Source organism: Corythoichthys intestinalis, chromosome 15 (assembly GCF_030265065.1).
Source record: "Corythoichthys intestinalis isolate RoL2023-P3 chromosome 15, ASM3026506v1, whole genome shotgun sequence".
NCBI lineage: Eukaryota > Metazoa > Chordata > Actinopteri > Syngnathiformes > Syngnathidae > Corythoichthys > Corythoichthys intestinalis.
Genome location: NC_080409.1, coordinates 18,315,390 through 18,339,323, shown reverse-complemented (window position 1 = coordinate 18,339,323; position 23,934 = coordinate 18,315,390). Strand labels below are relative to the sequence as shown.

The window sequence follows — 23,934 nt, the reverse complement described above, 5'->3', positions numbered from 1 at the left end:
GATAATACTCCTTTGATACTTGGAATACAAGCTAACGGCAGCACTGGGAAGAGACCCAAAACATAAATGAGCCGAATACATCTGCACTCTCCCTGGACAGTCACCAGCCCTAATGGATGTTCAATGCGGCATTAACAAATTTAATTTAGGCTCAGCTCATCTGGCCTGTGGTCTTAGCTGATGACTGTGTACAAGGCGAACATCTGTAGGGCTTTCCTCCTCCGAGGCTCAGTTAGCTGGCTTGGGCTGCCCAATGCAACCATTTTTCAAGATCAGTGTGATGACCAGCCCAGAGAAGCGACCATCTGTTGGAGGTATGCCTCAAGCTACAATCAGATTCATCTTGTAATGAAGCGGTCGTTTGGTTGGTTCTGTAAACGAGTATGTGGGTAATTTTCCCTCCTCACTTGAAAAGAACAAATGTTCAGTTAATCTTTTAAATGTAATCATATAAAATCAAGCTACTTATTTATGGTTTATCAACGATTATTTTTCTCAATACAACAAAACACTACGTCAATGTGCATGACAAGGTTTTGAGCAAGTGAATCCGAGTGGAAAATATTATTATGTGTAATAGTGTACTAGTGGAGAAAAACTTCAATAAAAGCCAGTATTTCCTGGAAGTAGGCAAAATAGTAATTGGCAGGCGAATATCTAAAATTGTTCCGCCTACTCGTCACACATTGGTTACGAACTGTAATATGAATATCAATTCGAAAAATCAAACGAGCTCTAATGGCTCCAGGAAGTGGAATGGACTTTGTCCCACACTTATAATGGAGAAACACAGAAACATAATGTACTGGTACATAAACAATAATGAATGTGTGCCTATTTTCTTAGCAATTTTTTTACCTGTTTCGAGTGTATCAGTGTTTATGTAACTGCGTGGCTTGAATGACCATCACATTTGTCACTAAGCCTGCCGCGATAACAAATTTTAGTAGGCGACATATTGTCTCGTAAATTATTCCCAATATGCGATCTTACAGGTAGTCCCCGGGTTACGATGTACCAGACTTATGCGATTTCAACTTTACGACGCATGTCTCATCCTGATTTTCTCCATTTTTCTTTTTTAAGTCGCGTAACAGTATCTCGTCTGCCACCTCTTAGCGTTGATGGTAAGTACAGTATATTATTTGTCATTTAATTTTGTGACTTATTAGTAGGGGCTTAACGGAACACAAAAATCTCGGTTCGGTACGTACCTCGGTTTTGAAGTCACGGTTCGGTTCATTTTCGGTACAGTAAAAAAACAAAATGCAAAATACAAATGTGCTAGTTGTTTATTACACACTTTTGTGCTTTCAACAATAGGAACATTAGCCTATACAAAGCTAGAATTCTGCTCAAAAAGTAGCGGGTAGTTAAAGATAATCAAACAACAATTTGCCTTTCAGACCCCGCGTATTGGTCAGCTTTCTTTCAGAAAGAGAAGAAAAAAGAAGTCCTGTGCTAAAGAGAAAAGCAATCCCAATGACAAAGATTTTAACATGTATTTTACAAATGAAATGCTTCAATTAAACATTTTTTTTTCTTATGAATGGTTTTCAAAAGCTTTATTGGTGGATTTTCTCAAGTTAAAGCGCCACAGAGAAATTAATACATTTAATTGTGTAAGCAGGATGTGTGTATTATTCTTATTATTTAATTATAGGTGTTTTAGCTCATTTCAATTCATTTTATTTAAATGGGCTATTATTTATTTTATTATGTGTTTATATTTTACAAATGTGATGTAGTATTCATTTATATTGTATATTTTATGTTGTATAACTTTAGTTCCTATGTGAATATTAGTTCCTACTTGTTTTGTTGTGGTAGGAGCGTTTTGTATTGAACACGGGGCCGTGTTGGTTATTATTATAGCAGAGAAGACAGTCGTAAATCAACAAAGACAAGTCAACTGTGCCCCGATCTACCACTCAAGAGATCTGATGGACTCAAAAAGTAGGTTACGATTGCATATTAGTTTTAAAATCGACCGGATCCACCGTATTATTACACGGGTGACTTCCGGCCCGATCCTAGCTAGTAGTATTGACGCAGGAGGGCCGCGTCTCGCGTCAAATAATAAACTCTGCCGTTCTTTTCGCGTGCGTTGCGTTGAGCCGCTTCTGGGACGCATCTAACACGCGGCCGCCCTGCGACTGGTGTGCATTGGCTGATTGACTCTAGGCCCGCGAGGCCACGTTGTCGCACCGTTGACGTTTCTGGACTGTCCTACCGTGTTGGTCCTCATTATAGTAGAGAAGACGGAGTAAATATAATCAACACAAAGAAAATGTAACCCGATCGACTCACAGCCTCGAAAAGGGTTATATTACGTCAGAAACTCGTTCGGTACATGTCCGTTCCAAACAGAATACCATGGACCGAAACGGTTCAATACTATTACATGTACTGTTACACCCTTACTTACTAGGTATAATTAATCATTGAGCCATTGAGGTATGTTTTTTAAAGCAAATATGTCTCTATTGATTTACTGTACATCATTATTGTATGCTCTTTGTCATTATTGTATTGTCTTTTCTAATTGTGTGTTCATAGTTTGACGGTGACAAATTCATAAACGTCAGTTGTTAGAAGAATTATGGTGCGATCGGAGTTACCAGAGGGAAGTAATATCTATCTATTTATCTTTTATTTTTTGCTTCATTTTATTAATATATAGTATAATACAGGTTTTGGGATATTTGGGTATTTAGGGGTACTTAAAGGGTTTATTCCGACCTAGGCGGAATTTCTGGTTAGGTCGCCAGCGTAGGAAGTCGTTTATAACCCCGGGGGCTACCTGTATTGTCATTTTAAAAAAAAAAAAAACAATTCAACCACTAATGTAGTGACAATACATCCTAATAAATCAGCCATTCAAATGCAACAAATTGTTATTCTTCAATAAAAGACAAATTATTTTAAAATAATATAAAAAATTAAAAAAAAACACACACAATGCATGATGAGTCATTTGAAAGCTAGCTAAGTGAATATGAAATAGGTGTAGAAACCCAATGCCATTTTTGTTCTCTGCCAATTAGAGCCCATCAAAAGTGTTTGATCCAAAATGACTGTCATCTTGTCATGCAAAGTTCATATGTTAGCAAATTTGAAGCACAATTTTTGATTGCCAATCAGAATTTTCATAATGGGTGTCATTTTAAAGCTATTTTTAGTGTATTATTTGAAGTATGTGAGATTAACTCCAGAAATCTTTGTTTACATGTTGAACATGACTTGCGTTTGAAATGTTCACCGGAAATATGTTCGCTAAGCTGCTAACCGTAAGCTTTACACTCCGTAAAAAAGTCTCATACGCAATGTGTATGCAGCAGATGCAAACACACTCATGCACGCATGCGGCGATAAATCGCAGCCGGGAAAATTACGGCCCTCATTTTTATTTACCATGTCATAAATAGACTTATTGCCTATCACGACAGGCTTACGTGTCACACAATGGCTGGGCTCGCAAGTGGTGATATTTTTTTGGGTTTGGGTTCGCCATCGTAATAGTTCTAAAAATTTGTGATATGCATATTTTGATTCTTTGAGCAACCACATTTCTAGTTCTTGTCTGTTTCTTCAAGTTTCTTCTCACACATGTCCTATGCCTGTGGTCACAAGGCAAGGAGACGATAAATTAAGGATTTCACAGACTACAGCAATATTAAGGATTTAAGGTCTCACAATGTTTAACATACCTGCCACTACCAGTCATGTTTAAATGATTAAAACTCCCAATAGTCATAAACCAAATGGGTATCTCTTTTGTGCTTTGTGGTGTCATATTGATATGACAGTGTGAAAATAATCCTGGAAGATGGGTAGCTGTGAATGAAAGCAGTAGTGTATCCTCCATAAAATTGTAAACCAAGGCCACATTTAAACTGCTCTGACATGAAGGGCTTTTAAATGCAGCCTCTGAAGAACACAACCCGAATTGGGACACAGTTTCTAGTTATGAAGCTATTTTTCCCAGCATCTTTTTCTTTTAACTTTGCCAATGTGCATTTTAAATTGAACTAAGGGTTAATAATTCATGACTGTTTTTATTGCACAAGCAGATATTCACATTAAGATTGAATTTTATCAGTGGAATTTGTTGTTCATAGATTAGGATTAGATTATTAACTGTGTGTTTATTTTACAGCACACTTTATATGTCGATATTCATTATTTGAACGAACAGTAAAACCTTCCCGTAGCGTTGAAGGCAAATTTTAGCCTGCCGATCATTTGGATGCTAGCATTAAGATGGCAATGTTTCCAAAGCACAGTATGTCTAGTGTTTATTGTGTATTGCCAATGTGTGTAAGTATTGTTGTCTTTTGTTAAATTTTACATAAAACTCCATATGAGGTGTAATGACTCATTAAATATCTTCAAGCATGCTCAGGTAGGGGAGAATCACATACATCACACACTTGCTCAAGCAATGCAGGGTGTATTCAGGGTGCTTTCACAATGCAGGTGCTTGCAGATGAACACTGCGCTATTAGGCAAACTAAAGGTGTTTCCTTTGTTTTTTATGAACATGAAAAGCCATAATCTAAATCATGATCAGATTTTGATTTATCGCTCAGCCCGCCTCAAAACTACTCTTGACCAGCACCAGCCACCATATTTAATAAATGAAGCATTTGCTGCTAAACTATGGTGCATTTATGGAGCTTAATAAAGGCATGTAGCCCGTGATGAAGCATCTACTACATGACTTTTAGGCCTGCTTTTCACAGTCTAAAGCAGACTTAAAAACACATTCTAGTTGTGATCCCAGGTGCATTCTTTGTCGATTAGCTCATTTCTATGTGAAAATGGTGTGGAGATGAATCTGGACGGCTGGGTGTGGAAGGTAATGATGGCTTGATGGGTTTCCCTTGACCCATGACCAGAATATAAATGACAAATTATTATGATTACAAAGGCAACAAGAATAAAGATTGTAAAAAAAAACACACACATTGTGGATGTGTGTGTGCGTATTATATTACAGTGAACCCCCACTATGTGCAGGGGATAGAAATTGAGCCCTGTTCTGAAATTTTACTAAGATTATTAGGATTATTAAAATACTGTTGGTGGTCACGTGATATGCAAGACCTACAAACGTTACCATTTTTTAAATTAACTTTCAGATTAGCAGAAGCTAAATTGTGTATTCACACTATCAGGTTGTTTAATTTGGCAACAGGCATATAACTGGTGGAGACTGCATAAGTAAGAGATTGAAGCTTTTTACCATTAAAAATTTGGTCGCACAAAGCGAGTGGAAAATTAAGTATTCGTGGAAAGGCACAAAGTTACAGAAAATGAATCTATAGTCCTGATCATTTTGGAGAAGCCAACAAACACTAAAAAGTAGAGATCCACCGATATGGGTTTTTCAGGACCGATACCGATTAGTAGTAGTTAGAGGGGCTGATAACCGATTTTTTAAGCCGATATTCATTTGCAGTAAAGTGTAAAAATTGGCGTAAAAAAATGTATAATGCAAACACTGAACTTCATTGAGATGCCTGAAGCATGTTTATTGAATCACACAAATAGAACAAAATAGCTAATAATAGGGGGTGGCGCGGTACAGTGGTAGAATAGGCGTTGTCCAACCCAGGAATTGTGGGTTCGATTCTCCGCCCTGATGACCTCGTCTAAGTATCCTTGAGCAAGATACTAAACCAAATGTTGCTCCTGGTGCTGCGTGACCAGTAGGTACAGGGTCCCCCCAGGATTGATACATCTAAATTCAAGACTTTTAAGACCTTTTTTTAATGCCATTTCAGCTGAAAATTAATACTTTTCTCGCACCCATTATTTAGATAATATTGAATCATATTAAAAAAAATAAAGCACTGAACATCCAATTTAACCTCAATTACTAAGTGTGTTTGACAAAAGAATGCACATTTACTGAAGATACAATTAAAACATTTAAATATAAGGTCTTTCAGATTTTTTTTCCCAGGATAAAATGGATTTTACACTATTTTTGTAAAGCAACTTCAGAGATTACATTTGCAATACAACAGGTTTCCCTTTTAAGAGGACCTAGTCAAGGTGGTAGGTTGGTGATTATCAAGTTGGTCACCTTAACTGGTGATTGTCAAGTTGGTCACCTTAACAGTAAAGTGCTTGGGAAAATCTTGTAATTGGCAGTGAAAGTTTAAAAAACAGCCACTAAATAGCAGTAGTTTACCATTAATTACCACAAAATAAAAAAGCTACACATGACCATTTCCCTTGGTAATTGTTTTTTTCTAATCACATTACAAGTATACAAAACACATGTTAATCCTTTGTTAGCTATTGAAGACATTTCTTTTAATCAGATAGAGAAAATCCATACTCTTATTCAATCAAGAAAAACATTTAAATATACCAGGAGTTGTTTTACTATCACCTACATTATAATTTGCCTATCACCATGCCATATTATTCAGATCAACGTTACTCCGCACTCGTTCCAATAATAGTGTCAACCGTGTTGTGTATCTGAGGGTGACGGTGGATCTACGACTCCGGTTTATCCATGCTAAGGCTAGTGCACCTGCCAATACCCCATTGAACATGGCTAACTCTTGAGTTAAAACTACGAAATTCACATTATTTCGAAAGGCAAACCGTGCAGAAATACATTATTGCATCTAACACATTTTAATTGGAGAAATTGGCAACTTATTTTGAAATATTAAGCAGGTCCACTGCCTTCGCATGACCCATAAACTGCGACCCAAAGTATCTGGATGCGACTTGGTCGCCGATCCAATACCTCACATGCTGGTCCAACTGTTTGGACTTGGTTGTCTTGTTGAGGCTTTCGTCGAACATAACAACTAAGGCATCTGAGCAGTTCCTTACGTTAGCACACAGTACTGTGCGATCGCCTGCTGTTGTGATGTTCATGCTAATGATGCTAACAGCGCGCACGCACGAGGTGCATTATGATTTGTAGTGCAGTGCATCGTAAAAATTCTATGCGTCATCTTCGTTATGGATTAAAAAAAAAACTGAAAAAAAACTTCGTCACGGATATAATTTAGGTTGCACTGAGATGTTCTTCAAAATTAAAACCACGGTGAAAAAATTCCAGACTTACGACAGCTAATTTAATACTTTTAATACCTTTAATAATGGAAAACTAAATTCAATGCTTTTTTAATACTTTTAATAAGCCGCGGGTACCCTGTAGGTAGATGAGGATACATTGTGAAGCACCTTGAAGGCCTTAAAAAGGTGCAATGCACATTACCATTAAACCAATCAGAGGACAAGGTGCACACTAGTGCAGGAAACAGCAGGCAAGAGAAAGAGGTGCGGCTGCATCTGAGCCGAAATATCCAGTTTTAACCCTTAAATACCTGCAACATGAAGCAAATATCAGAGAATCCCAAAATTTGAAAAATAAGGTATTAATGAAAACTTTTTTTCAAGTTTGTAAAAACTCCAAATGAATATGTGTAATAAGCACTCTAATATCTATAACCCTTGCTAAATCCTGTTTTTTTTCCTCATCGAACCTGCAGATGCAGGTGTTGACTTGCATCCATCATTTTTTTTTCAAAAAGAAAAGTCAAAATTCTGAATTAGTCTCAAAATCATGAAATTTAAGGTGAATCAAATGTGATACATTAACAATGAAGGGTTAAATTAATCTTTCATATCGGCCAGTCTCATTAAAAAAAAAAAAGGCTGGTACCGATATACGTCAAATTTCCAAATATTGGCGCCGATAATAGGTTTATCTCTACTAAAAAGTCAAGGGTATTTTTCCCCCCTGATCTACATAACTTGATTTAAAACTCCAAAATTGTATTGTCCAGTACATGCTGGTACAATCAGTTTTGTTTCCAGCAATTACAAAGGCCCTTGTTAAGCTCGAACTTTCAACTTTTTTTTTTTTTTAAATACGAGTTATGCAACCCATTAAATGTCTCAGAAACTGACATGAAAATACCATGAAATAGCTCCCTTGTTAAAAAAATGCATAAATGACGTAATCTGGTACAAGATTAAAAAATTGTATATAGTATATTAAGTAAAACTGTTCAATCTAGAATGAGATCCATTTTACCCAAATTATATGATTAAATCCAGTAAGTTATGAGGAATTAAAAAATGTCTAGCTTTTAAGGGTTAAACTTTCAATTAGTTCAAGATGCCACCATCGGACCAAGGAAAATCTGTATTATTGATATCTTTAAAGCGATAAAGTTAAAAATTCCCCTTACCTGGGAATGACCATTTGCCTTAAAACAGATAAATGGTTTAAAACACAAAGCAAGGTGGACACCATCGAAGAACCTAGGAATTTTAAACATCAGGCTGTGTGAGAATGTACCAGAGAAAGAAAAAAAACATGAGAGGGGGGTTGTGCTCAGGTGTGATCTGCCTCGGGTTTATGCCACGAGGGAGAACGCCATCAAAGTGCCCAATCGCAACTCTCAAAACCCTCAAGGACAATCTCAGTCACTCAGTAAAACACAGCAGCTGGGGGCAAGGAAAACAAGGCTGATAGATAAAATAAGGAGGACTATATGATCCTCCCCCATCCTCATGTCAATATTGGCAACAACAATACAGTTACTAATGTAAAGTGGATTCAACAATTCCTTCCCCATTACATTGTTATCTTACTGTCCAGCACCGTGGGCCTATATTCCAATATTTTATTGCATGCTGGAAAGGGTCACTGCTTTTTATGAGCATACACAACATCTAACCGCTTCCAAAAATGTCATATTTAATTAATTGCCATGTGTGGTGTCACACCTGCTACTGGCTGAGAATCGCCATTGGCAAAGAAGAGTGTGGCAAAGAGAAACGGTGGGTATTTAAAAGCATTATTTTCAAACAATTAGAGAAGCACCAGTCTTTGTACAGTTTGTACTGTGCAAAATCACATTTGGGTTCGATTGAACAGGTAAGTAAGAAGTGTTGATGCCAGTAAATGTAGATTTTTCAAGACCTGTTTAAGGAGAGCCACAACTCACAAACCTACAAGGAAATCCAAGAGAACAAAGGGTTTAAAGTTGGCATGGTGACGCGCCGAGAATACGACACATTTCATGATTGTATGTACATACTTCCGTCTTCATTTGAACAATGTCGCAATTCCGTGTGAAAAGGATGTAGTTTTCATGCCAGGCAGCGCAGTTTTAAAAGGTGAGAGTCAATGATGCACTTGACAACAACCTCCTCCACCCAGAAGACAACATGCCCGCCCATTTGAAGCAACAGTGTCCATGCAGTTTTGTCTTTTGCTTCAAATGGCACAAAAATGCTTACATTAAATATATTTAAATTAGGAATATTATAAAAAACAGTAAATTTAAGCCGACATTCCGCCATGGTTTCTGTTTTGAATGTTTAGTAACAGCGACTGCGCATGGCCAAAATGACATGTGCGAGTGCTGACACCATCGGCATGAGAGAGTTCCATTTACAGTGGGGAGAACAAGTATTTGATACACTGACAATGGGAAAACCCACTGGCAGTGTATCAAATACTTGTTCTCCCCACTGTAAATGGAACTCTCTGCCAATGGGTTTTCCCATTGTCAGTGTATCAAATACTTGTTCTCCCCACTGTATATGGATGTAGGGCAAGCCCCGTGATCAAATCGTTCTGCTTCGGAGGCCGGAATAAAAAGCGTCTTTGTCTTCTGTTTTCGGCGTCACCATGCAAAGGTGAGGTTATTCCGCAACACAATCGTTGCGTCTTGGTGTCGCAGCGTCACCATGTAAATGCCCCCTCAGGTTTAGTCACGCCAAGAACAAACAAAAAGAAATCCCTGTATAGTTTTAAGCAAATCTCTCTTCATTAACATAATTAAACCCACAGCTTCAGAGGCTAAGAGATAATGCCAACAATTAGAGTCAATTGAGCCTATTGTCTAAAGGTGTGTGGTGCACACACAAACACAGTTGTAAACCAACTAAGTTTGAATTTCTTTATAAACTCAGCATTCGATACACAGAATGTAGGCAACACATTATGATTAAGCCTGTAACGATATGAGTATCACAATCGCAAAACTCAAGGCCTCGTGGTGTGAGACAATAGAATTGTGACACATCTTCAAGTCCAGTTCAAACCAAATGTTTTTTAGTTTTAAATGCGCAATTGCCTGCCTGCATTGAAACAGACTCCCGCAAAGGCAGAGAGTGACAGGCATTCAGCTAGTAACACCCTCGGGCTATGTCTACACTAGGCCGGATAATGACATTAAACGTGTAATTTGTTATACTATACGGCATGGCGACTACACTACTGTACCTCTTGTCCGAAGATTTTATTTCATGGGCTAGGGGACGCGACTTTTCATAAACGCTGCCGAAGCCGCCTACTGTAGCCAGGATATCCATATAATCATGGGATACAAAGGAAGTGACGTTACGGAGCACACCACCCACATTACAGCATTGTAAACAATGGAGGCAAATGGTACAGACGCGACTTTCCTGCTCCTCTTTTTACAACTATTGCTTATGTCACATTGTTCAAACCCCCCCCACAATATTTAGGCATTAGCTCATTGTATACGTCTTGATATGGAAAATGGCTGAACATGCTTTCATAATATGGCAAGCATATTTGACGTTTTCATTACTATTTTCTAAATGTCCTGACTTGACTTCCTCTCCTGAAGAGACCCCAAAGCATTATGCTAATTGCCAATCTTTTAGTATTGTGATAATTTATTTATTTATTTATTTATTTGGGGGGGGGGGGGGGGGGTATTTGTATTTATTTATTTTGATAAAAGTGTTAAAATGACAATGAAATTTAAATAAAATATATTTCACAAATCTTTGCTGATATTTACTCTACTCAAACACCGAACAAGGTGTAATTTTTGGGTCGGGGTATTTCATGCTTATATTAGTTATTTTTAATAGTTATTTTTAATATTAATGTTCATGTGTTTTTTTTTTTTGCTTTTTTTTATAAGAAATGAGCACTTATGTTTGCTTTTTCGAAGTTGCGTTTTGTCTCAGCCATTTTCAAAGAGCCAAAAATAGCAAAGAGTGCATGCTAAACCTCATGATTTGATTTCGATGGGTAAAGTTTCGTCCAATCGTCTCCCAGAAGTGGCAATAGCAACTAAATTTAGTGTATCTATTGGTTTAGAGACGCGAACGCGCCATGTCCTTCAGCAACATGCTCAGGTCTGAAGGGGTTAAAAAAATGTTTTGTGTACCGAATCATGGGTCAAAAATCATGATACGAATCGTATTGTGAGTTTTGTTGCGTTACAGCACTAGTCATTATTTGTTTGTTTTTTTGGCAGGTTTATCTACAAGTCTGACAAAATGTGTACTGGTATTATAAAGTCGTTTACATTTTAAAATATGTTTACATTTTCGAAAAAAATCAAAAACATTGCTGGTGTACTCTGAAGGTTTGCAAATGTCAGACAGGTTTTACATGTTCTTTCATTAGATGGTAAAGTGTACATTAAACCTGTGTATCCACCTTTTGCCATTCATAAGCGTAACAGAATAAGTGATGACTTCCTACGATTATATGAGTTTTGTATCAAATGGAAAAGGTTCATATTTCACACTGATTGAGTCAATGAGTGCGTGAATTTTGTTTGGAGGTCTTCTGTGAGATTTTTGACAAACGGGTGCCTTGGCACAGAAAAGGTTGGGACAAACTGCCTTAGTAGAACCATTCTGCATATTCCAGTTTAAATGCATTAATTTGCTTGAAGACTTATTGAAACCTAAAGGCTTTCATCATTGCTTATAACTAAAATTTAATCCTCATGAGTAAGCTGAAATGTTTTGCTTGGTAAGCACTAGTCTGCCGTTTTGCATACTGCTCTTCCTTACAAGCACCACACCAGCAGCAGCAGCAGCAGCAGCAGCAGCAGCAGCAGCAGCAGCAGCAGCAGCAGCAGCAGCAGCAGCAGCAGCAGCAGCAAATTACCTGCTCCAACATTTTAAAAAACCAATAACTTTCCTGCTAAAATTCTCATCGCCTAAGAAAATATATATTGTGTTCAAGCCACAGTACTGTTTTAATCATTTCCCCCTTACACACACCCTATTGCTAGACATTTAAAATGTAATGATGTGAGGAAAATTATTTCCTTTAGTCAGGTATACATGAACATGTGACATTATTTCAGGGTTTCACTGGAAAAAACTAGTGCAATTAAAAAAACAGTGACAGAAAACAGACTACTAAAATGCCTTGCAAAATGCAGAATATAAAATTGTTTCAAACAATGTATCAAAACGAAGGATTCAAAATGAGCTGTAACTTACATACACTTACCTTAAACAAATTCACTGTACAAACAAAATTTCATATTCATGGGTAAAGAATTCACATATCAGTCCTGTCATAAAAATTATTCAATGAGATAATCAGAGATTTTACTAAATCCCTGAATTATATTCCAATCTTAATTCTGCAAGATCATCTCGGATAATTTTGTTTCAACAGAAGAAGGACAGTTTCTGTTCAAGCATTAATGTGCCCCAGCGCACAAGCAGGGCTCATAAATACATGCTTGGATGAGTTTGGGCTGGAAGAACTTGACCTCAACCTTTACTCACTTCTTAGCTGAACTGCACCAGATACTGGGGAGGAAACCCTGCCATCCAACTTGGGTGACCTTTGATTGTGGCGATGCTCTTGAAGAGAATTTCCAAGAAACATGCCAAAATTATTGTAAACTACAAGAGCAGAAACTGCAAAAGCTGCAAAGGGGAACGACTACTTTCACTTCCTAGAGTCTAAATGACCGACAGTCCCTGAAGTTTAGTTCATAGTGTCCAGAGCTCACATACAAGCATTAGCGCACTCTGAGCACAGTGATCTTTTATAGGGCAGCAGCACCAGGGGGTCTTGCTTCATGCCATCATCTTTCCTAATGATATCATTTCCACCAAGTGGCCATTAAAAAATTTAGAGGGGGAAAGATGGCTTCTGTGGGCATGTGGGAGGTGCTGAATCATCTGCAGTGCAGTGTGATCCCTCTGTAACTGCAATGCATAGTGTGTGTTCATCTCAATGGGGATATGTGCCCAGCATATGCCAATAACCATTAATAAGCAGTTAGATGAACACATAAAAATAAGACAAGAGTAAAAGTAACGTGCCGAGTGGCAGCTGACTGTGATAAAATAATCATCAGGAGACATCGCTTCGAAGAGAATGAAAAATCAGCCTTGGACCCATTCACTCTGCCACGTTTTACTCCTCAGAGGGTACAGTATTCATTATTCATCCACAGTGCATTGTAAAGCCCAACAGTATCTTTACAGGACCAAAAGTCCATCCCTGACATCAACTTTACACCTCTCCTTTAATTTAGAGACTTAGAAAAACATGGTTTTATCTGTATCAGGTTATAAGGAACATCTCGAGTGTATTAGAAGGCCTCCCGCCTATTATCTCAAAATAACTCAGTACAGCTACTATACACCAGCGCCAACATTTTAAGTTTTTTAGTCTTTCTAGCAGGGATTTGATTTCTTTAATACACCCTCTAGTCTTACTATAAATCCTGACCCCAAAATAAAGCAAAACATCTTGCATTCACAAGTTATGTAAGCAGCAATGTCTTTCTTCTTCCGCTGATCCACACACAGGCTAAAAGACACAGGCAGAAATGGGGCCTAAAAAAGAACTCGGGCCTCATTACGTGGCGCAGCGCTAGGGTGCCACATCTCAAATACCCACCAGGCATCATTACATCCCAGAAATGGTCCAAAGACAGAACAGAGACAAAAGTGATTCAACACAGTCTTAATGAAGCCTTGAAGCAAGAATGGTGAGGGAGAGATGAGTGATGGTGACATGACAAGGGACTTGTGATGGCAACATGGGTCCAAATGAAGAAGGCCACAGATATAAGGTTGAAGAACCACAATTGTCCTCCAGAAAGAAGCATGAAATAACAATACATCCATCTGGCAGTGATGGCCTCGCAGCTACAATTCTACAACTGATTGAAATAAACATCAAACTTTTGGAAAATAAATAAATAAATCAAAAGCACTCTGAAAGATGAAAAACAATTTCAGCAACATGTCCCTGGGGAGGCATGTGTGGATTTTCTATGCTTAAGCAAACAGATCAGAAAATGATTATTGAAGGGGCAGCAATCAAATGACTCCATGGAAATTAAATAGACTGCCGCAGTAAATAGACTGCCACAGTAACAAAATATAAAAAAAAAAAAAAAAAACTGTTGTGCTTGGCTTGACACTGTGCATTGCAAGTACAGAAGACAAAATATTCATATGCTACCTCTGGCTTGGGGACGAAGGCCCTTCCAGGGATGGTGAAACGGCTGTGGACAGTGCAGAGATACTGTGCCATGATGGACAAACGGCTCCTCTGTCTGCTCTTTGTGCTGGCTGTCAACCTCTAGAGGAAACAACACAACTTGACTTGAAATGACAACACATTAGTATTCATTGATACATGTTTGATGAGGCACTGTTGCAGGGTGTGCTCTACATGATAACTACATAAATTTAGAAAAGTGAGCATGCTTCATGCATGAAAATTACAAATGTTAACTCCATCATAAAATCAGGTTCTACATACAGGTAGTCCCCGAGTTACGAATTAGTTCTGTTCCTACACTGGCGAAATAACCCGAATTTCCGCGTAAATCGGAACTAACCCTTGAAGTACCCCTGAATACCCCTTAAATTTCAAAATAACTATACAAAAACATGTTTTATACATCATATTAATAAGATAAAGTAAAAAATAAGACACTGTAAGGTGTGTTGTGTTAAATGCCATTACATTCAATGACTATTCGGGTTTTACTTGTGAGTGAGTCGCTTTGCTGGGAGAAAAGGGCGCTGTCGGAGAGTAGGGAGAGAGGGGGGATATCATGGCCGCTCAGGTCACCAGCGTAGACTCTCTCAACGCGAGTCCGCCGTCCGACTCAAAAAAACGGATCGGGACTCGCAAGAGGAGTTGGTGCCGGGGGAGAAGCAGCAGCAGTATGAGAACAAGGAAGTGGGATCTGACGCCGCCAGGAACTGCAGGACGGCGGCGACGCTGCAGGGGATTAAGCGATCCTGACATCACAACGAGAACTAGGTACTGTTTACCCCACTAAAAAAAAAAAAAAAAAAAAAACACACTGGAGACAGAATAGCGGACGACACTCCAGTATCATAATGTTGAAATCACCTAAGTCGGATACGTTGTAACCCCGGGGACTACCTGTAGTTCAATTACTGGGACTATATTCCAGTTAGTTAGAAATGATTTCATTCAGTAACAACTCTACCACTCTAGGCTCTGAGACAGACAGACAGATCATAACAGACAGATATACTGTAGGTTTCACACCTCTGCCACCTCCTTCTGAAAGGTGAGAGTGAGTTGAGTTCGTCCAAAAGCAAAAGGCCCAGTTCTGTTGGCTATATTTTCTAACCAGCTGATCATGAGGGGGGTGGAAACATTAAAGGGTAGATTTCCAATGATGTGAAGGTTTGGTGGATCTGTACAACACGCATAAACACAGAGACACAGTAGCAGTTACATATGCTAGTATCATATCTTCAGCTGAAAAAAATAAAGTAAAACCATAACTGTGGAAGTGAAGGCACAATTTGGAGGTTGCTCATACTATCCAAAAATGCTTTTTTTTTTTAAATAATATGGCGGAAAGCTTAAGTACCAGGAAAATACAGAGATGAATTTATTGCATTTATTTTCATTAATTTCTTCCTTACTTTGCATGCTTATCACACGTTGTTTTTAAGTGATAATACTTCAGCGTCCTAGGGCTCGGCAATTTTGAGATCATACATCAAAAATATTTTAAGGTCGATCTCGGTGATCAGCTGTTACATTTTTAATCGAACCTCACATGGTTTTAATGGAATGTGATTAGTTTGGAAAATTTTGAGCAGTCCCTCAGAGTCCAATCAAGCAGTTTAATACACTCCAGTTGAGGTAAACTGCAACACAAAGCACACGTAAAGAAAACTGTACAAAATGCGCATCAACATACAAAATATGTTTCATTTTTCAAACGTCTATTAACTTATTACTAATATTCATTTGTACTATAGTTCATGTTAAAACCGTATAATGACAATAAAGGGCTATTCTATTCTATCACAGAGTTACTTTACAGTATGTATGCTTTAAATTCATTGTAGTTATTGTATCAAATACTGAATATTTGACATTCAATAAATCTTACATACTTTTTTAGTTAAACATTCTCACCTTCCTCCCAAGGCTTAGATATACTCCTAGGGAATCCTCTGTCCATTCTGTAGGTAAGAATGTCACCGTGGACAATTCTCAACTTGCCTGGTGCAGCTTCAGACAGCAACTTTTGAAAAAGAGTTGCAACAACATCCAATTAGAAATATGACAGCACCTTCACTGAAACGACACGGTCTCATCAGTCACTCTCCAGGTGGCTAATGATGCATCAGAATAAAACAGATGAATCAACACAGCTTTGAAAAGAAAGATGCAAGTGTTCAAGCTTTCTATCCTGAATGAAGGAATGACATTGAGAAGCTGGTGCAATGACATTTACCTAGCTTGAGTGGGGAGACTCATTTACCTTTAATCCAGGGATGAAGCGCGAATCCTTCTCCACCACAAGCAGGTCTGCTGCCCCAGCATTCAGAATGGACCGGGTCAAGCCCCCAGGACCAGGGCCGACTTCACACACATAGGCATTGTTCAAATTGCCTGCCTGGCGCACTATTTTGTCTGAAAAGATGGACGATCACCTTAATGTTTTTTGCACATGATCAGCCAATGACATTCTTTTTAAATTAGTAGAAGCCATGCATCATGTAAATTACATGACACACTCCAATCAAATGGCTTCATCAGTCTTCTGCATCCAAATATAGATAAATAGCATGTAATGTAGCAATATGTGTGTGATGAAGATGAGCTGCATTAATCTAACGGTCACCTTGCACAATAACAAAAGGGCATATCAGACCTGCAGTGCATTACATATAATTATATTAAGCTCCACAAGGGCTGATGACTAGCTTTTTTCAGCTGAGCAGCAGACCTTCTCAACCTGACCCAAACAGGAAACCGTGTCTGTTTTAATTCTGGAAACAAGGCTGTGTGGTGCTGTGCAGTCAAGTGCACTGGTGTAGACAATATAATGAAGAAAAGAAAAGAAGTGGGTATTGGTGCAATGCAGATAGAGTAAGAAGAGGAAAGAGTGTGTGGCGGTGTGACCAACCTGTGAGTCTCAAGTCCAAAAGAAAGTTTTGGGAAAGCTGTTTCTCCGCTCTCAGGTTATACAGCTTTATCAGCTCACCGACAGTGGGTAAGGGAGGCATGCGGAAAGTGGCAAGCTTTCCAGAGGCGGCCATTTTGTTTCAATTTACACTGTAACAGTGAAAACACAAAAAGATTAGCCAAAATGTCATTCATATTCCTTAGATATAATTCCTACAAATACTAATGGGGGAAAAAGCGATATGAGGACATAAGTGACAAGAATTAGGAATGTAAGTCTTCAGAATGGGTACATATTAATTAAGACAGGCACTTGTTTTTGGTTGTTTTCATTCGAGTCAAACTAATAGTGTATTGGTGGGAAATCAATGGAAAATTCATCATGAGCAGTATGTGCAGCAGTATTATCAGGCTATAAAAGTATGTCTACAAAGCCTCTATAAAGTTTATGTACATAATGCATTACAAAAGTAATACCCAGGAATATGATAGCTGTTATGTCATATGTTCTATTTTCTATAAACAAAGGAGTGACTGACCTTCCTAAATAAATACTTCACCCACTTTGTGTCTTGAATTAAATTGTAACGATAATTTGTGGACACCATGTAAATTTACCTAACATTATGACAATTGTAATCACGTTTTCATGCAGATTCTAACTATACCCATTAGCATTCCTAAAATTTCATATTTTTCTCATATACCTACAAACAATTACAGTAGTTCGTTTCCATCTCATGGGCCGAGTTTGATATTGTAGTCGATTACACAGTCCAAATTGATGCATTTTTGCTTAAAAACCTTGCGCGCCATCTCGTGGCATATCAAAGACATTCTAGGTTACAGTCCTTTCCGTATAGTAACACGTAAAACTTTGAATTAAAAATAATAGTTTCATTACTTACGTGACGAATTTGAAACAGTGATTAATGTATTCAATTAAAATCATTAAGTCTTCTAACTGAAGACTGTGAACGCTGGCTGGATGACAGCTGCTTTAGTTCATCAATCGAGATGGAGTCATAGATACCAACTGAATGATTAATTTTAGAGGAATAAATTATATCTGTACTGTTACAGTATCATCTTTTCTATAAACTGTGAAAGGGGCGGACATTAGCAATAGATAGCTTCATTACTCCTCACCCGAAACGCATTTAGCTCGCAAAGGCTGTGAATTACGGTGTAACCTGGATTACCCGAACCGCGTCAAGCGTTAAAAAAATAAACATATATTCAATACAACCAACGAAATGAAGTAAAATAAAACACATGACCCACGCTTCTCACCGATGACTGTTCTCCTCCTCACATTTCCGTTTTCGTCATGTCATTTACATCGGGATAGCCAATACGATGACGAGAGTCTGAAATTCCACCAATCAATATGCGTAGGCGGGGTTTAAAAGGTTTGTCCTTCAAAATTGGGGATTGTTGATGTATTCATTGTTTATGGCCAGAAGAGGGAGATGTTTCAGCGACACGGGGATTTGAATTCATGAAAGCATTATTTCACCTGGTTTATGATGGATGGAAGGACGGACGGACGGACGGACGGACACACAGATTTGGAGAATTGAACATAAACAGATTTGGAAGGCAATCCACTAACTTAAACAAAGCATTGCTTTTATGCAGTTGCTGCTTTACCAAAATGTCTTTGTTGCAAGCTGGAGATAATAAATTCGCGAATTGGTCCAAATGTAATTTTGAAGTGACACCAAGTGGAAGAAAATATACCCTGACATGAATTCCAATTACTCTTTCCTCCAAACCTGTTGTGAAGCAAAAGGTTGGCAACCAGCTTCAGGAAAAGTGGGAGATGGAATGTTGTTTGGTTGAGCACAGAGGGACCCTGGTGTATATATGCGCGGAGAAAGTTGAATTACAACATAAATCATACACACTGTGCATACATACAGAGGTCATTACTCAAATAAGTATCCTGAAATAATGCAAATTATACCAGCACAATGAAAAAAGGTACAGGAAGATCCATCCATCCATTTTCCCCGCTTATCCGAGGTCAGGTCGCGGGCGCAGCAGCTTCAGAAGGGAAACCTGGACTTCCCTCCCCCAAGCCACTTCAGCCAGCTCTTCTTGGGGGATCCCAAGGCGTTCCAAGGCCAGCCGAGAGACAGTCTCCCCAGCGTGTCCTTGGTCGGCCCCATGGCCTCCTCCCTGTGGGACATGCCTCACCAGGGAAGCGCCCCGGAGGCATCCTAATTAGGTGCCCGAGCCACCTCATCTAGCTCCTTTGGATGTGGAGGAGCAGCGGCTCTACTCAGACCACCTCCTGGATGACTGAGCTTCTCACCTTATCTCTAAGGGAGAGCCCGGGCACCCGACGGAGGAAACTCATTTCGGCCGCTTGAACCCGGGATCTTGTTCTCTCTGTCACGACCCACAGCTTGTGACCATAGGTGAGGATAGGAACATAAATCGACTGGTAAATAGAGAGCTTCGACTTTCGGCTTAGCTCCCTCTTCACCACGACATACCAATACAGAGTCCGCATCACTGCAAACGCAGCACCAATCCACCCGTCGATCTCCCGTTCCATTTTTCCGTCACTCGTGAACAAGACCCCGGTATACTTGAACTCCTCCACTTGGGGAAGGACCTCATCCCTGACTCAGAGACGGGATTCCACCTTTTCCTGGCTGAGGACCATAATCTCGGATTTAGAGGTGCTGATTCTCATCCCGACCGCTTCACACTCTGCTCCGAACCGCTCCAGTGAGAGCTGAAGGTCACGGCCTGATGAAGCTAACAACACCACATTATCTGCAAGAAGCAGTGATTTAATATTGAGGCCACCAAACCGGACCCCCTCAGTGCCTAGGCTGCACCTAGATATTCTGTCCATAAAGGTGATGAACAGAACTGGTGACAGAGGGCAGCCTTGGTGGAGTCCAACTCTTAGTGGAAACGGATCCGGCTTATAACCGGCTACACTGACAAAACTCTAACACCGGTCATACAGGGACCAGATCCCCTGTATCAGGAATTCCGATACCACATACTCCCGGAGTACCCGCCCCACAGGACTCATCGGGGGACATGGTCGAACGCCTTCTCCAAGTCCACAAAACACATGTAGACTGGTTGGGCAAACTCCCATGACCCCTCGAGAACCCTGTTGAGGGTATAGAACTGATCCACTGTTCTGCGTTCCGGACGAAAAACCACACTGCTCCTCTTGAATCCGAGATTCAACTTCCTGACGGACCCTCCTCTCCAGTACCCTTGAGTAGACCTTCCCAGAGCGGCTGAAGAGTGTGATCCCCTATAGTTGGGACACACCCTTTGGTCCCCCTTTTTAAAAAGAGGGACCACCACCCCGGTCTGCCAATCCAGAGCCACTGTCCCGATTGTCCACGCGATGTTGCAGAGGCGTGTCAACCAAGACAACACCACAACATCCAGAGCCTTTAGAAACTCCGGGTGGATCTCATCCACCTGCGACACTCTGCTTTTTGACCACTTCGTTGACTTCAACCCCAGAGATAGGAGGACCCGCCTCGGAGTCCCCAGGCTCTGCTTCCTCATGGGAAGGCATGTCGGTGGAATTGAGGAGGCCTTCAAAGTATTTGGCCCACCGACTCACAACATCCCAGGTCGAGGTCAGCAGTGCCCCATCCACACTATACACCATGTTGGTGGTGCACTGCTTTCCTCTCCTGAGACGCCTGATGACGCCAACATTTCTTTGAAGCTGTCCGCAAGGCCTTCTCCATGGTCTTACCGAACTCCTCCCATGCCCGGGTTTTCGCCTAAGTGACCACCCGAGCCGCGTGCTGCATGGCTAGCGGGTACCCATCAGCTGCCTCAGGAGTCCCGCAGGACAAAAAGGCGCGATAGGACTCTTTCTTCAGCTTGACGGCATCCCTCACCGATGGTGTCCATCAGCGGGTTCTGGGATTGCCACCACGACAGGCACCGACCACCTTGCGACCGCAGCTTCGGTCGGCCAACTCAGCAATAGAGGCGCAAAACATGGTCCATTCGGACTCAATGTCTGCCGCCTCTCCCTGAACATGGGAGAAGCTCTGCCGGAGATGGGAGTTGAAACTCCTCCGGACAGGGGTCTCTGCCAGGCGTTCAGTACAAGAAGACTGGGTAACAAATTTCGTACATACACTGAATAACTTTTAATGTTGTACAATGTGATTACTGAAGATTGACAAGATTGTATTAGTTGTACTTATTTGAATACGTATCTGTACTTGCAACCCTTTTGTGGGATACTTCATGTGGTTGAGATTCACCCAACAACACACTGATGAATGCTAAAACACTCACAGCAAAACAATACCTGATACCCATTATTTCAATGTTATATTGTAATACCAATACTGCTTCGCATAATAATCCCCTTAATCCCTTGGCCCTGTGTCACAGTGTTCCTGAATTGAGGCAAAAAAGAGTTACCAAGTAGAGTACATAGGTTGCTACAGCAGCAGTTGTGTTTTGACGACAGACATAGTCGATGAGTCCCGAAGGAAATGTGAAGGAATAAAAGTGTGCACAAAGTACAAATATGAAATTGATGAAGTATTATTTAATGTACTACATAAAATGTAACTATCTTTTAAGTTTGTGTGGGAATGCTTCTGACCTGCCCTCATTTCTTCTGGGATTTATAACACATGGGCGCAGACAGGTCATATCCATATACTGTATATATATTGTTTAAAAAGTAAAATCATAACAAGGCTCTTCCTCACAGCTTCCCACCACATGACTTCACTTTAGGGTGTGGGAATTATTCATTCATTATGGCTTTCCATCAAAATACACTTCTCATGACTTCATTCTGGATCACCCTTCCTCTTTGATACCACTGGTAGGAAGATGTCATCATGATGAGTATGACGAGGAAAATGAGCTGTTTTCTAGGCTTTGATTCCCTTTTCGTGTCACATTAAGTGCAGGACATAAGATTCGATTTGATTAGAAAGTCTGTGGTGTCACCTGTGGTTTGACTGTTGCATAAAAATTACCTGGTGTTTGTTCATTCGTTTTCTCACTTTCCCTTTTTCTCTCACCCATGCACACACACACACACCCACACCCACACAATAAAGTGATAGCTGAGGGAATGTCAGGAGTTATCAACCGGATGGCCTGTGTGGTGTGCTTTCACTTCATCAACAACATGACATCAGCGTAACACCCGCCCAGTTTGATAATGACTACATGAGAACAATACTGCTCTTGGGTCAAATCCACATGAATTACATAAGAGGAAGAGAATGCAGTCATCATATCATCATTTAAAATAATGTCTTAGTGACTTAATCTGTTTGATATAGCTTTTGTTTGGTTTGGTTTCAAACATCTTTATATATTAAGTGTTTTCCTTAAAGTGGTCAATAACACTTGCGCAAACTGCATCATATTGAATATGTTTGCGTTATTAACACTAACCAGAGACAAAATGTAGGCAGATAGTATCAGCCAATTACAGGAAACAAACTTCAGATACATCAATTAACATCCATTTTTTGAAACGTGGGAGGAAACCGGAGTACCCAGCGAAAACATTCATACACACTGGAAGAATAGGCAAGCTCCACAAGGGAAGGCCAGAGCCCAAGATTGAACCCTTAACCCCAGAATGTGAGGCAGACATGCTAAGCGGCCATTTATCCATGCCGCCACAGTGCAAACCACTTTACTTCAAATACAAATACACCTGATCTAAACAGTAGTTGGACAGTTGCACTGTGGCCGAAAACAGAGTTGCTCATAATGACAGACAAACATTCATACTTATATTCACACTATTTGAATTGGAACTGAACCCATGCTTCACAGAAGTCAAACAAGTAAACCATTACACCATCAGTGACTTGACATGATGTATCTGGTGTCTTCACAGTGTACTTGAAGTGCATATTAAACACATGGTATGCATCAGCAAAAAAGATCCATATTTTCAGTAGAATCAAAGAAATTTCCAAATACACAATTACTGGCATTTGGCCCCTTCTTTGCAGATCAATGAGATCATTTGAACAAAACCATGTGTCACTGTTCGAGAGTTGACTAAAAGCAGGTGGATCTGAGACCAGAAAAACTAAGCAGCCGCAGCGACAGCACCAGTTCTGAATAAAACCAAATACTTTTTAATTGAAAATCTGGACATTTCCACCAATGTTGGGAAAGTTCATTTTCCACCTAGACTAGTTCAAACTTAAAATAATAATAACAGTTACTAACTGACTAACTAAATTCGTTGTTCCAAAAATGAAGTAGCCACCCCCCACTCACCCAATATGTTGCTGCAATCTGTTACCTTCAAAATCTTGGCATTTGCCATTTGTTGGCAGTCAATCAGTCCACAGGATAATCCAGGTGCATCTTTAACTCTACAATCTCAAAAACACAAGCAAATAAATTGTTGTTTGTATTATTTATTTCTAATGAGGAAATAGAACAAACATAGGACTGTCACAAACATAATCCGCGATTGGATCCAGGATAAAATCAGAAACTAACGATGTATAAAGTACTGCTACTGTAGCCTGGAACTCCAGATTCCAGACTCACCGCTGTTCCAGCTATAGAGTCTGGCGACTGTTCTGCGGATCAAATTCCCAGGGCGGCGCAAGCCACAGCAAACAGACAGCAGAGTGGACCAATCAGCGATGGGCAGACGTGACGTTGGTAAAGCGACAAGAAACTCTAGCGCGAGG

The 23,934-nt window shown here is 39.8% G+C and overlaps 1 protein-coding gene across 6 annotated transcripts in view; it reads right to left on the bottom strand.

The window, feature by feature from the left end:
• tfb1m (transcription factor B1, mitochondrial) overlaps positions 1-23,558 on the bottom strand; it is a 60,126-nt gene extending 36,568 nt beyond the window's left edge. For 2 of the 6 annotated variants that reach the window (XM_057858880.1, XM_057858875.1), the window contains exons 1-6: positions 18,521-18,574; positions 17,229-17,377; positions 16,581-16,732; positions 16,232-16,340; positions 15,344-15,495; positions 14,276-14,395 (exon numbers count right to left, since the gene is read on the bottom strand). In XM_057858880.1, the coding sequence (XP_057714863.1) occupies positions 14,276-14,395; positions 15,344-15,495; positions 16,232-16,340; positions 16,581-16,732; positions 17,229-17,361 (666 nt within the window). In that variant the 5' untranslated portion in view covers positions 17,362-17,377; positions 18,521-18,574. Of the gene's footprint in view, positions 1-14,275; positions 14,396-15,343; positions 15,496-16,231; positions 16,341-16,580; positions 16,733-17,228; positions 17,378-17,938; positions 18,045-18,376; positions 18,575-23,534 lie in introns of those variants that run through there. The other 4 variants (XM_057858878.1, XM_057858877.1, XM_057858876.1 and 1 more) reach the window with 4 other exon arrangements.
• Between the last annotated feature and the right edge of the window lie 376 nt (positions 23,559-23,934).